This window comes from Mytilus trossulus, chromosome 1 (genome assembly GCF_036588685.1).
Source record: "Mytilus trossulus isolate FHL-02 chromosome 1, PNRI_Mtr1.1.1.hap1, whole genome shotgun sequence".
NCBI classification, from domain to species: Eukaryota; Metazoa; Mollusca; class Bivalvia; order Mytilida; family Mytilidae; genus Mytilus; species Mytilus trossulus.
The window spans coordinates 61,127,434-61,141,307 of NC_086373.1; the positions used below are offsets into that span (position 1 = coordinate 61,127,434).

At 32.9% G+C, this 13,874-nt stretch overlaps 1 protein-coding gene across 1 annotated transcript; it reads left to right on the top strand.

Moving 5' to 3' along the window:
• The first annotated feature begins 11,811 nt into the window (after nt 1-11,811).
• Nucleotides 11,812-13,260, top strand: LOC134709282 (POTE ankyrin domain family member B-like). The gene is made up of 2 exons (XM_063569453.1): nt 11,812-12,278; nt 12,852-13,260. The coding sequence occupies exons 1-2, from the start codon at nt 11,915-11,917 to the stop codon at nt 12,923-12,925; spliced, it is 438 nt and encodes a 145-aa protein (XP_063425523.1). The 5' UTR covers nt 11,812-11,914; the 3' UTR covers nt 12,926-13,260.
• Nucleotides 13,261-13,874: the final 614 nt, after the last annotated feature.

Genomic DNA, 13,874 nt, shown 5'->3' on the forward strand with positions numbered 1-13,874 from the left:
TTTAAAACAAAATAATGTAGGACTGATACTATCTATTGAGGTTCTAGAAACTTTTCTACGTTCTACCAGAAAGTCGGTTTGTTTACATTTTGTTATCATATTTACTCGAGAAAAAACCCACGACCAAAGCCGGACACTATACCTACTGTGATATAAGCCAACCCTTCTTCATAGTACTAACTATTAAATTTGATTGATGATTTCATGTTTTTTTCTTCAAATTTACCCTAAATAAAAATGTGTCTGTACGTCATAACTTGTACGAAATAAGCAACCGATTGCAAATGTCCATAATTAACTTTAACACTTAAAGTCTATATATATATGACTCGATAATAGCATTTTGTCGGAATGATCTGCATGCGATAGTTATGACCTTTTACCAGATTAGTATCAAGTATAAAAGAGCCTGAAGTTCAAAGTTATATTGCACTTCAAATCCAGTTTACTAGTAAAGTAAATTCTTGTCTGACTATCATACACATAAAAAAAAATGGGAGCAGGATTGTCTAATGACGATGAAAATGACAAGACTGGCGCATTATTCCAGGCAATACGGAAAGAGCAATTTCAGATAGCTACAGATCTAATTGCAAAAGGTGCAGCAGTTAACTGTATAAATTACTTCGGTAAAACACCACTGATAGAAGCCTGCTGGAGCCACCGGACATCAAACAGAAGAGGGAGTACAGTTAATTTTGAGAGAGATCGTTTTGTCAAATTTCTCATCTCGAAAAAATGTGATACCAACAAGTATGATATATATGGATGGACAGCTCTTATGTATGCCGAGAAGAATGGTCATGATAACATCACTGATATATTGGATGACAAAGAGGGTAAGCACTAGAACTTTTAAGGTCCTAAATTTATTATTGCAAATCGACTTTTGAGTTTTTGCAATAAGTTTGTGATATCTGCCAGTCATTGTAATACTTTCTGTTGCCACACATTTACGAAGAGTTCAACTGACCATTTCAACAACTCTCGACACAGACTATTGGCAACAACAGTTTACATTTCCACATTTAATTCTTTAAACATAAAACCCAAATATACTGCAATCTGTTCATATCCTAAAGTCATCGTTTGTTCAGGTAAATGAGTATTGCTATTTAGATGTCCTACTTTTCTATTGAAGACTATACACCGCTTCCAATAGGCCATTTTTTTAATTGACAAAAAAAGAAATTTTACGATGCTCCAGTGGTCAAGAATAACTATTTCGTTCAAATTATTATTTGAATTTTTAATACCAACTGAATTCTCGGTGTCTGAACTCTCGGTCTCTTCCCGGGAAAACGCAACCTCGTACATATGATATGGAATAACCTTGTTATAATTATAGAAATTCAAATGCTTTAAAATTAAATTTACAAATAAAAGGTGATTCAGAATTAGACTGAAGGTTACATTTAACTATTATAATACTCCATCAATATTTCAACTGTGAAGTCCAGAAAATTTAAGGCCATAGGACTTAAATTATAGGACTTACTATTAAACTGATCATCTAATGCTAAAATGATATGCATTTTGTACATGAATTACGCATATTGATATCTAAGATATTTTTTCCAGATTCGCACGAAAAAAGAATCAGTTTGGTGATATCGACTGTAAGCGGCATACAGGCTGAGACAATTGTGGAATAGTGAAAGAAAGAAGAACAATGAAAACAATCAACAATGTATTCAAAGCAACACTAAATATTGTTTATACTTGATGTTACATTTTGCTTGCACAACAGTTCTATTGAAATTGATGTTTTTATTTAGTATTATCTCTGTGCTTTTGATACAGAGAAAACGTCACAACGTAAAAGAAATGTATATAAGTAGACAATTTTTCAGAAATGGAGAATCGTCTATACTATATATTAAGCACTAAATCACCCCTCTCCGAATTGAGACAAGTTTTCTTCTTCCTCGGGAAATGGTCTTGATATATTGTATAGACAACTATCTTTTGAATGCACTATATATTTTTATTGTAACCATCCCGCTGGAATGCTGTCTCATAAACGTACAAACTACATCTCGTGTTCATTTACGTTAAAGCTTAAAGTATAAAAATTAAACACAGTCAAGCATGATTTTACATTTCAAATTAATTTCAAATTTATTCTAACCACAAATTCGACTATATAGATATTCTTATTCTAAATAGATAGTTAAGGCAACCACGACTTTTAATATAAATGATTAAATATTTAATTACACCTTATGTAAGAAGCATGGGTTTTGATTGGTTGATAGCCAGTGTATTTTTCACCAATTTACTTTATGAAATGAATATCGTTAATTTTTTTAACGCCGCCGGGGTATATGCAAAAAGGATATGCCTTTTTTACCCTCTCTGTCGTGGTATCTGCCAAAAATACTCTATCCAACTGGACGCTATTAACGTCACGATCATCAATGCGTTTTTGAGCAGATATAGCATGTTCTTGAGGGGTATTTGCGAAAAATACCAGTCTTGAGAATGCATTTCCCTCGCCATGCGGCTCACGAAATTAAACATTCTCTCGACTGGTATTTTTCGCAAATACCCTTCCTTAACATGATATATATCTGTTCAGAAATAGACATTAAAACAAACAAGCAATTATTTGTTGACGTTTGAACCTCGCTGTCATCGAGCTTAGCGATCAGATAGCGGTCAGTTTTGTTCTGTTAACGGAAGTCGGAATATCGAGAGCTAGAGAACCATGAAAACTGACAATATTTGTCATCTAAGATCGGAGTCGATCTCAGAGTTTATAGACTTGTGGTCACTAAAACTGCTAAAACCACACTGACAGCTAAACACCTTTCACAATCAAACATATTACGGAGCTTCCACGAAGCGAATGCTGTGGTTCATAGGTGTTTATCGTATTTGAAAGATTTAATTTAGACCGTTTAATAGTTTTCCCGTTTGAATGGTTTTACATTAGTAATTTTTGGGTCCTTTCTAGTTTGCTGTGCGGTGTGAGCCAAGGCTCCGTGTTGGAGACCACACTTTGACCTATAACGGTTAATTTACTTTTATAAAATGTGACATGGATGGAGAGTTGTCTCATTGGCTCAAACCTCATCGTCTTATATCTATCTAAACTCAATCCTTTCTCGATGGCTTCTTCATTGCGTTCACACACTCATTTATCTAAAGGCCAATACTTCCAGTTCGGAATGATGAAATCAGTTTAACCTTTTTGCCGGTAGTATAAAACTCCAAGAGTGTTACAATATATCTTTTTTTAAAACAAAATATCTAAATAAAAAAATGAACAAACGATGAAATGTCGACAAGATACTTAAAGGTCAGAAAAGCGATCATACATAACCACAACGGAGAGACAAAACAACACAAGTCGAAGAGAAAGGACAATCACAGAGTAAAAACAAAACGAACACACAGACAAACAACTGTCAACTAAACGTACAAACAGACAAACAACTGTCAACTAAACGTACAGACAGACAAACAACTGTCAACTAAACGTACAGACAGACAAACAACTGTCAACTAAACGTACAGACAGACAAACAACTGTCAACTAAACGTACAGACAGACAAACAACTGTCAAAACAAATCTGAATTACGACTTCTGAAATAAAAAAAATAGAAATTTACGTCCAGTAGCTTATAATTAGTTAGAAACTCTTGCTTTATTTTCTCTTTCGTACAAAACTTGACTCGCTACAATATGTTTCGTACAAAGTCTACTGATAGTGTTTTTATTTCAAACTTTTCTTCAAATGCAGTGTTAAACATTTTAAATAAGAATTAAGAAAATATTTGTACATTTAAAGAAACAAAAGATAAAGTACCCGAAGGACTGAGATGGCTCGATAGTATTTCCAGAGCCATAGGGAAAATGATAGCCTTTTTATTTTTTTTACCACTGTCAAGCACTGACCAAGAACCTACACAGTTCAATAAAGTACTTTCGTTGTAATATCCGAAACAATAATAACTGCCTCTTATAAAACACACATTTTTTTAAAATATAACTTGATTTTATTGAATGGTATTTGTTTCAATCTCAAATTATTGACGTTGTAGTTGTGTAATCAATGTCCTTTATTTGAATAAAAAAAATGCTTTTCTTCTTATTTTTCAGTTTTTATTAATTACGATTATCTATTGTGAAGGGAATTTAATTTTGCGTATTTCAGTGTCCGTTTGTTATTGAGGAGGGGCAATAGGGGGTGAGTTAACATGTTCACAACACCTCGATTTTGGCAAAAACAGTTAAAAAATTGGATTAAAAACAGTTAACAGCTTTATCTTATCTCAGATAACAGTTAACAACACTTTGAAAATGGCCAAAACAGGTTAACATAAAAAGGTATTGCCCCCCTCATTATTCACTGATCGAAAGTAAAAAAGAGAAGGGATAACACAAAAAACTCCTCCACATGTCATTTATATATCAAGATTAGTAGTATGCCACAAGAATACACATTACAGAGAGCTGGATTATCTATATGAGACAACAACCCAATCGTTAATAAAATTCCTTTAATATTAAAATAACAAAAAACCAGACAAACACAAGTCGAAGAGAAACTGATATGATCACGGCTTCAAATGAAAAAGAGATATCATAAATCATAGGTTAAACACTTCCATTTGTTGACTTTACGCCAATAAAAGTAGACAACACTTATAAATGTAGTTGTTAACGTCTGCGTCATTTGGTCTCTGTTGGAGAGTTGTCTCATTGGCTAATATACGACATCTTCTTATTTTTATATAAGTGAATGCGTGGTGAAATTGAGAGAAATGCAATATACGAATCAGTTTTTCTATAAATAATAGTTTTATTTTCATTTTGTTTCGTTGAAGATGATATTAACATTGATGATATTGGGCTTTATGTTGACTGAATTTATATAAACAATAAGGAGATCTATGTGGAATGATTTCCAATGAGACAATTATCCACAGTTCTAAGTTCAACTGAAATGGATGTTGACAGTTAAGGGCAACTGTATGGCCTTCAACAATGAAATAAAAAAAATGATATCGTATAATCGGCAATAGCATGAAGAATATAAATATTCAATTGAGAAAACTAATGTCCAAATTCATAAAAATATAATTTACGAAGAACAAATTCGACTGGATGATCCAACGACAACATGCACTGAATAAATTGTTTTAGTAGTTGTAAAATTAAACGAAACCCAAATGATTGATACATATTTTGCTGTTCTTTATTCAATGTTAAAGCGAGGGTATCTACATGATATTCATATGTACCCACGAGCAAACGACCAAACCTCTCTTCAAGATCAAAACTGCCCCTAAAACTGATTTGCCGGAATTATTTGCTAGATCCCGATACATCTGTGGTTCAAAGAACACAGTTAATAAAATTACACCTGCGAAGAAATCCTAACACCGACTAAAAAATTTCCTATTTGTTTATATATTGAACTCTCGTTTTGGACTTTCAATCGATTATTTTTAATTGAGTCTTTTTCATGTCTTCTAAAACAGCATCTAAACGGTGTACACTGGAATACGTTTTGTAGATAGGCGAACTAATGTGAATCAAGATAGCAAAAACGTTGAAGGTTAATCGAAACACCAAAACAGAGAAAATATATTGAAGAGTGTTGATTATGAAAAAGAATGTTCTCTGATATATTTGCTAAAACAATAAATGTTTCGAACACAGTATACACGTGCATTAAGGCATATTGAATACAACTAATTAACGACATGTGTCCATTACAAGACGAAAAAGACAAAGTCTACCCTTACAACATTAACCTTTATGAAGACTTCCTAAGAATTTGATAATCGTAATGAGAGGGTAAGGACTTAAATCATGACATTGAAAGAAGGTAACTTCCAAAACAACAAAACGGAATAAAGAAATATGAATATAGATATTCATTTTGCATTGCCTTTAAACGGTTCTTGACAGCGACTATTTATAGAATAGTTCCATAGAATATCAAATGGTAGCACCTTGTTCTTGACCACTGTGGATAACCGGACTTTTTTGTCATTCATTTTATTACTTCTCCTTCCCCGCTCACGTTGAATTTATCCCCCAGTCCTAGGTATCCTAACCATTTTACCTCGATTTTGTTTTATTTTTTTATGCTATTTTAACCAGTTATCTTAAGACTGGGTGATACATTTTGAGGCTATAATCCATTTCAAGCCATACATTACATTCGAAACTGTTCTTTACTGGTCATGTGACTGCATATACGAACTGGACTTTCACGATGCTATCTGTGAATATAAAGACAAGAACGAACAACAAAAGCGACTAGAAAATTTTGCTGACGGCACCCGGTGTTCAATAGCTCAAATTCTTCTTCATGCTAATTTATTTAGAAACCCATCCCCCAGGCTGTTAGTTATGACGTCTACCAAAGAGCAACTATTTTAAAACGGTTAATTGGAAAGAAAGTAACTACATTTAAATGAAGCTATATCTTAATAGATTATTTTTTTTATTGTATAATTTAGTTTTGTTGATACACGTTTCTTTTGTATTTGAGTAACAAATAGAGAACAATCTAAAATTAATTACATTTATAATAAAAATACGATGTGGTAATACTTTTTGCAAAACTGGGGAATAGCTCGTCAGAACCTCGCTCGCCAGAACCTCGCCCTTCCCCAGTTTCTTACTGTCCCTTTGGTATCTTTCGTCCCTCTTTTCTTAGTCTCATACAAAACAGTTTATATTTTCCTGACATTGATCTAATATTGTATATTCATATACACAACACTAAACGAAAAACAAATGTGGTATACAGCAACAATTGACAACCAATGAACTACATGCTTCTGACTATGTACATACAATTGCACATTGTATAGTGGCGTGGTTAAAAACGTTTGCGAGCGCCTAACCCTATACCTTATGTTGGACAGTGATGTAACAGCACTACACAATACCGAACTACAGAAATCTGTTGAATATGAATTAAAGGAAAGTATAAAAGTATAAAAGCAATAGACATAAATAAAGCACAAAAGCATTTTACAAAAAAGAGCTGCGACATGAGCACAAGATACACCCGTCGATTGTTCAAAGTATACAGTTCCATATAACTCCTCACTGCCATATCAGAAATTCATATAAAAAACACTGAAGGTTGGTTATTTTATAAGAAATAATCCGGTCACCAAAGTCTTATGAAAACTGCCAAAAGCACTTTTGAAAACTGGAAAATACCCGCTTTTTTATGAATACAAACTCCATTACTCGAAAACCTAAAAAAAAATGTTAATGAATAAAACCCAAATCCAGAGACATAATTTTTTTAAAATCCATAAAAGTCGATCAATAGATGAAACAATTCCCCAATGATTAATGCAATTTGGTTAAAGTATTATTGAGCTATTTTCCGACATGTTGACGACGGAAAGACAGACAGACGAACCGACGGACAAACCATAATACTGATTTTTTCTCTCAGAAAATATGAATGGATCAAACAAACATATTTTATGCTTATAATGTGACTAGACATTTCAATTGACATTTAAAAACTTGCTATGATTAAAGAGTGTGACGAGTACCAATTGAAAATAATGAGCTGGTGCTACAACTCTGTATTAAAACAGATTAACCTTTAAGTAAAAAGGTCATGGAAAAGAATGTGCTAATCTTAACATTTTCTCATTAGTTAAATCTCAACACACTGGGTCATTGTTGATAGGTTATAAAAAGCATTATTTACCACTGGGGATTTATATTGGACGCATGCAATTAATAAAGTGCTGTTTTCACATTTTTTGTATAATGCATAGAGTGGTAACATAATATCTTTAAAAAAACCATTTATTTCTAAAACTCATTGCCATCTTGAAATCAATCACTAGCAAATATATTCGTCAAAATTTCATTTTTCAAATTTTGTGTTAAGATAGGTATTATTTTGCAGAACTTTGAAGACGGTCTACATTTTGCCAAAAAAGTTAAAGAAACTATAAGTAGATTTTACAGACATTTCATAAGCTAATACTATGACTAGGACAACTTGACATTTTAAAAACGCTTGAAATATATAAGAAGTGCGTCAAGTATCAGTTGGTAGTGTCCACAAATTGAGTTGGTCCTGTCAGGGATATTTTTGTCTTAGTAAACAGCTTAACCTTTAAGAAAAACGGGTCATGGAAAAGGAAGGTGTAAATCGGCAGTTCTTATTCAATAAATGTCAACACCTTGGGTAATTGGTGATATTCTACGAATAGCACTTGACCACTGGAGACATATAGTGTATGACGCATAATGTGGTAAAATAATATCTCAAATTTCATTATACGAGAAAGAACCGGATAACAAATATTTCGGGAATAAATTGTGAAATACCATAATATCAATAAAAAAAATAGTAGACAAACTGATCTACAAGCCATATTAAAAAGAGATGTGAACAATACATTAGGGATATATTCAAACTCATAAGTCGAAAATGCTATGGCAAAAAGAACATCAAAACAAAAACGAGTAGAAGACCAAAAATAGTATACAAAACACAACATACAAAACTAAAGAATGAGCAATACGAGTCTCATCAAAAACCGGGTCATCTAAGGTGCTCCGGAAGGGTAAGCAGATCCATAACATTCTTCTATATTTAAAGGAATAATAAATTTACAAGACAGCCGCACAAAACTATCTTTGTCAGCTATCTCAGTATTATTCGACATATTTTCACAGAGACGTCAGGTACATCATTGAGAACAAGCAAACATATGGAAAGATCTAAAGTTGACGAAGCGTTAATTATCTAACCAAACTACATTAAAACAAATTTATGGGTTAATACTGTTAAAATGAAAAACACTCTACAAAATTAAATGTAAAATATTTGAAGAAAACACAAGTCAAGCCCAAAGACTAGCTGATGGCCTTGAAATAAGTAAACGTTACGAAATTCCCTATATCTCTTATCTTATGACAAAAGCTGTTCAAAATTATTAGCTAATGCTTTAGATTGAGTCAGGTATATATGGCATATATTATATAGTCATCTCCGCCATAAACGATTATGGCTGTAAAAATGGATGAAAGTTAACATCACTTTCAAAACCATTATTCGAATTGAAAATAAACTCATCATAGATACCCTGATTGAAATTAGCACCTGCTAAAACGTTTCGTCTACAAAAGACTCACCAGAGACACTCGAATAAAAAAAGTGAAAAGGGCCAAATAAAGAACGAACTTCAAGAGCATAGAGATAGAGAACAAAAAGTTCCTAAAAGATTTGCGAAACACAGCTAAGGTAACCTATTCCTTATTTAGAAAAGCATTTGTATTTAAAATTTTGTTTTTTTGTAAACAGTTAATTTATAATTGTGACCATATCAGTGATAGATCATGTCAACACAGCAGTACTGACTACTGGGCTGGTGTTACCTTCGGGGAACAAAAAAATCCACCAGCAGTGACATCGACCCATAAGTCTTTTTCCTTTTGTGAACGTATTTTTTTTTTCGCGCATACGTGTTTTCCGTTTATTTCGCGATCACGTAAAATGCATGAGAAAATATTCCTTCTGGAATAGTGTTCACACATTATGCAATATCAGGTGAATGGAGCAATTATCGTTCGATTCAACTACCTGTAAAAAATATAAACTGAAAATATCCACGTCTATAGCTTTTTGTAATTTGTAGAAATTTTAAGTATATCTTTTAAGAGAACGTGCAGCATATACGTTTGATTGGGTCTGAATTTAGATTATACGAAGCACTTGGTTATTCTACATGCAGGCAACACCATGTGCATCGACAGGATAAGCGTCTCTTGCTATGCATGCATCACCCCCGTTTAAATCCACTATCAGTAAAATAGTCACGGTGGGAAAAAGTGGATAATCGGTAAATCTACATAAGATATGGCGAATATTATGGTATCTGAAAATATAACCCCCCAAAACATGTCGCTGAGAGTTGATACACATTCATATCGGATCAGTCTACACATTCGCAACCGTAACAATTCTTAAATAGCAATTTCGGTCTTTACATCTCGTAGCTCTGTGTGGAAGATTTTGTGTAAGGAGCAAATTATGTGTGAACAATGTATGAGCGTAATATATTAGTTGAGATGTGTTTACACCTTACGATTCGACAGAGTGTATGTCATTGCTGAGAAATGGGATCGTCAGTAGTAATAAATTCTAGTCGTCCATCTGACATTTCGTTACGGAGGCATCCTTAACATAAAGTTGACTGAGCTATACCAGATGCAAGCACTCGAAAAAAATGTTGGTTATGGTGAAAGGACAGTTCAATAAATACACTTTATCTGAATATGCAATTAAAGGACTTTGTGACATTCTAAATGTTCTGAAAGAATTCTGATTCAAAAAGAGGGACGAAAGATACCAAAGGGACAGCCAAAATCACAAATCGAAAATTAACTGACAACGCCATGGCTAAAAACGAAAAAGACAAAAAGACAAACAATAATACACATGACACAACATAGAAAACTAAAGAATAAACAACACGAACCCCACCAAAAACTAGGGACGATCTCAGGTGCTCCGGAAGGGTCACGTAAAGCAAAAGCAAATCTGCCAGATAGGGCACATAATTAGTACCAGTTTGAACACAGAATCTCTATTTAAATATCAATATATTTTAAAAATTAACTAATATGATGCCAGCATTTTGATGATATCATCTCCGGTAAATTTGTTGATGGGATCAATGTGGTTCTTGATAATGTACGATACTAACTGCCTCAAACAAGAAATTTGTATCTACGATTCCCTTTTTTGTTGAGAAAGGTTTTGTTTTATAAGACAATGCAGTCCATATTCAGTTGAGGATGTGGAATAGAAGTGTCGATAGTTATCAGAGGTACCAGGCTGATAATTTGATACGCCAGACGCGCATTTCTACATAAGACTCACAAGCAACGCTCAGATCGAAATATTTAGAAAGCCAAAAAAAAAGCACAAAGTTGAAAAGCATTAAGGAAATTCCATAAAGTTGTGCCAAATACGGATAAGATAATCTATGTCTATAATAAGAAAATCATTAGTATTTTGAATAATTCATACTTTTTGTTAACACAGTAAATTTATAAAAATGACCTATATTGATATGCATGTCAACAACAATGTGCTGACTACTTGGTTGGTGATACCATCGGGGATGAAATGTCCACCAGCAGTGGCATCGACTCAGTGGTGTAAATAGTTATCAAAGTAGAGCGTTCACAAATCAAAAGTTTTGATACTGCTGCAAAATTGCAAAGATCGTGAATGAGGGAAATTTTAACTTAAAATGTATAGTTAGATACATGAGCTTGAAGTTGTTTTTTTTTATTGTGAATATCGTTTTTGCCATAAATAGTTATCGCTATACATGTATATGATTCATTCTGATCATGCATATTGGTGTTAGTTTTCTTCTTATATATATGAAATTATAAATGATAATCAACAAATTGCCTCTATAATTTAGAACTTTCTTAAAATTCATACTCAACCGTTCGTTTTTTATGTCCTTCGACTCTAAAACTATTTTTAGGCTAATAACAAAACTGATGTCATATGAATTGATCGCGGTAATAATGATCTTTTAAATGAACAAAACCAATTTTTTATATGAAAATCTGATCTTTCAATTAGAGTACAAGTGCTTAATACTTTCTAAATAAAATTGTGAGTCTACGTCATAATATGTGTCAAAAAAGCAACCTCATGGTGTGTCACTCTTGACTCTTACTTAAAAAGTGTTTGACTCATTAACAACATTTTGTTGATTACCAACGAACGGAATTTCATACGATAATGATGACCTTTTAACAGAATAAAATGAAGTATAAAAGAGCATGATGTTAGAACTAATATTGCATACCAATTCGAGGACAAGTGCAGTTTGAAAATATTTTTTTGTCTGACTATCATACACTGCAGTCAAATGGGAGCAGGATTTTCTAACGACGATGAAAATGACAAGACTGGTGCTTTATTCCAGGCAATACGCAGCGAGAAATTTCAGAAAGCTACAGCTCTGATTTCAAATGGCGCAGGAGTCAACTGTATAAATTATTTCGGAAAAACACCATTGATAGAAACATGTCGGAGTCATCGGACATCAAGCAGAAGCTTTAGCACAGTTGAATGTGAGAGAGAACGTTTTGTCAAATTTCTTATTAACAATGATTGTGATACCAGCAAGTATGATATATATGGATGGACAGCTCTTATGTATGCAGAGAAAAATGGCCATGATAAGATCATTGATGTTTTAGATGAAGAAGAAAAGGATATAGATATTGAAGGTAAGAGCTATGATTTTTATGTTTATAAATCACTTACATTTGAGTTTTTTTTTAATGTTTGTGGTACTTCCAAGTCAATACCATACATGTTTTTGTATGTCCAAACATTTTTCATAGGTACACCTTCAGAAGGTTTCTTAAAATAGGGACTTCATGAAGTAAGGACGACAATATTAAGTTCCAATGTTGAAAACATGTATGTCCTGAAACGACTATTCAAATCTTACTTACTGTTTTTTTCTGCCTGTACACCGGTCATGGTAGGCTAGTACAATCACAATGCGACAACATTAGTCGAAAATAACTGTGAACAGCCAAGAACTAACATAAGTCATTGGTACAGTGTTAATTATGTTTAAAAATTCTTGGCAAAACCCATGAAAATTTCAACACTTTTCAATACTAGCAAAGGAGAAATGTACTATGATAATATAAAACTGGTGCACAATTTTTGCCATAATTTGTTTCCATTGATGACCGGATTTACTAGGGAACATATGATTTAACTATCAAATTAATGAAACAAATATAATTTATGACACATCATATTTTCATTATAATGTTTTATTTCAGATTCATTCGCTGAAAGACTATTGATATCAACAGGAAATGTCAGCCATCAAACTACGAAAATCGTGGCAAACTGAAAGACAGCATTATATTTAACAATGTTTTCAAAATATTGCTACACTTATATGATATACTTGGAAAACATGTTCTGTACTCGGCAATTCCATTAACGTTAATTGGCCTGACGAATAGTTCAAGAGGCAACCTTGGTCAATATTGATAATTTATCAAAGATAAAGATTTGCTTGAAAACAAAACTAGACGCAATGGAGATCTAAAGCACCCTTATATTCCTTGGTTGATTGGTTATTGCTTTAAATTATATTAGACGAAACATGTATATTAAAGCTTATTGTATAGTTATTTTGGCCTATTCAGTTTCTGTTACTTAGCAAAAAGTAAAATCACAAAAATACTGAACTCAGAGGAAAATCAATTTGGAAAGTCCATAATCACATGGCAAAATCAAAAAACAAACGCATCAAAAACGAATGGACAAGAATTGTCATATTCCTGACTTGGTACAGGCATTTTCAAATGTAGAAAATGGTGGATTAAACCTGGTTCTATAGCGCTAACCCTCTCATTTTAATAACAGTCTCATCAAATTCCGTTACATTTACATGATGCGTTAAATAAACAGTCACAATCAATAAAATAGTCAAAATATGGGAACATCAGTCATCATCGTATAACAATTTAACAGGACACAACAACATCTACTATCTACGAACACATGGATTGATTTGAGTGTCTGACGTCAGAAAAATTATATACGTCACATAAATTTGTCGTTCAATGTGCATACAATAGTTATCCAAAGTACCTGGATTATAAACAATTTTAAATTTTACATAGGCAATGTGCGCAGACAGGGTTAAAAAATCAAAAGTATGTAAGAATAAATTACAGAAATCAAACTAGTCCAAAAGTTATACATAGAATTTATGAGAATCCAAAACTTTTAAAAGGAACAATTTAACAGGACACAAAAACCTATCCACGAACACATGGATCTGCTTGAGT

Coding starts and splice junctions, on each gene's coding strand:
- LOC134709282 (XM_063569453.1), top strand. CDS start 11,915: ATGGGAGCAGGATTTTCTAACGACGATGAAAATGACAAGACTGGTGCT. Junction 12,279..12,851: donor AAAGGATATAGATATTGAAG/GTAAGAGCTATG, acceptor GTTTTATTTCAG/ATTCATTCGCTGAAAGACTA.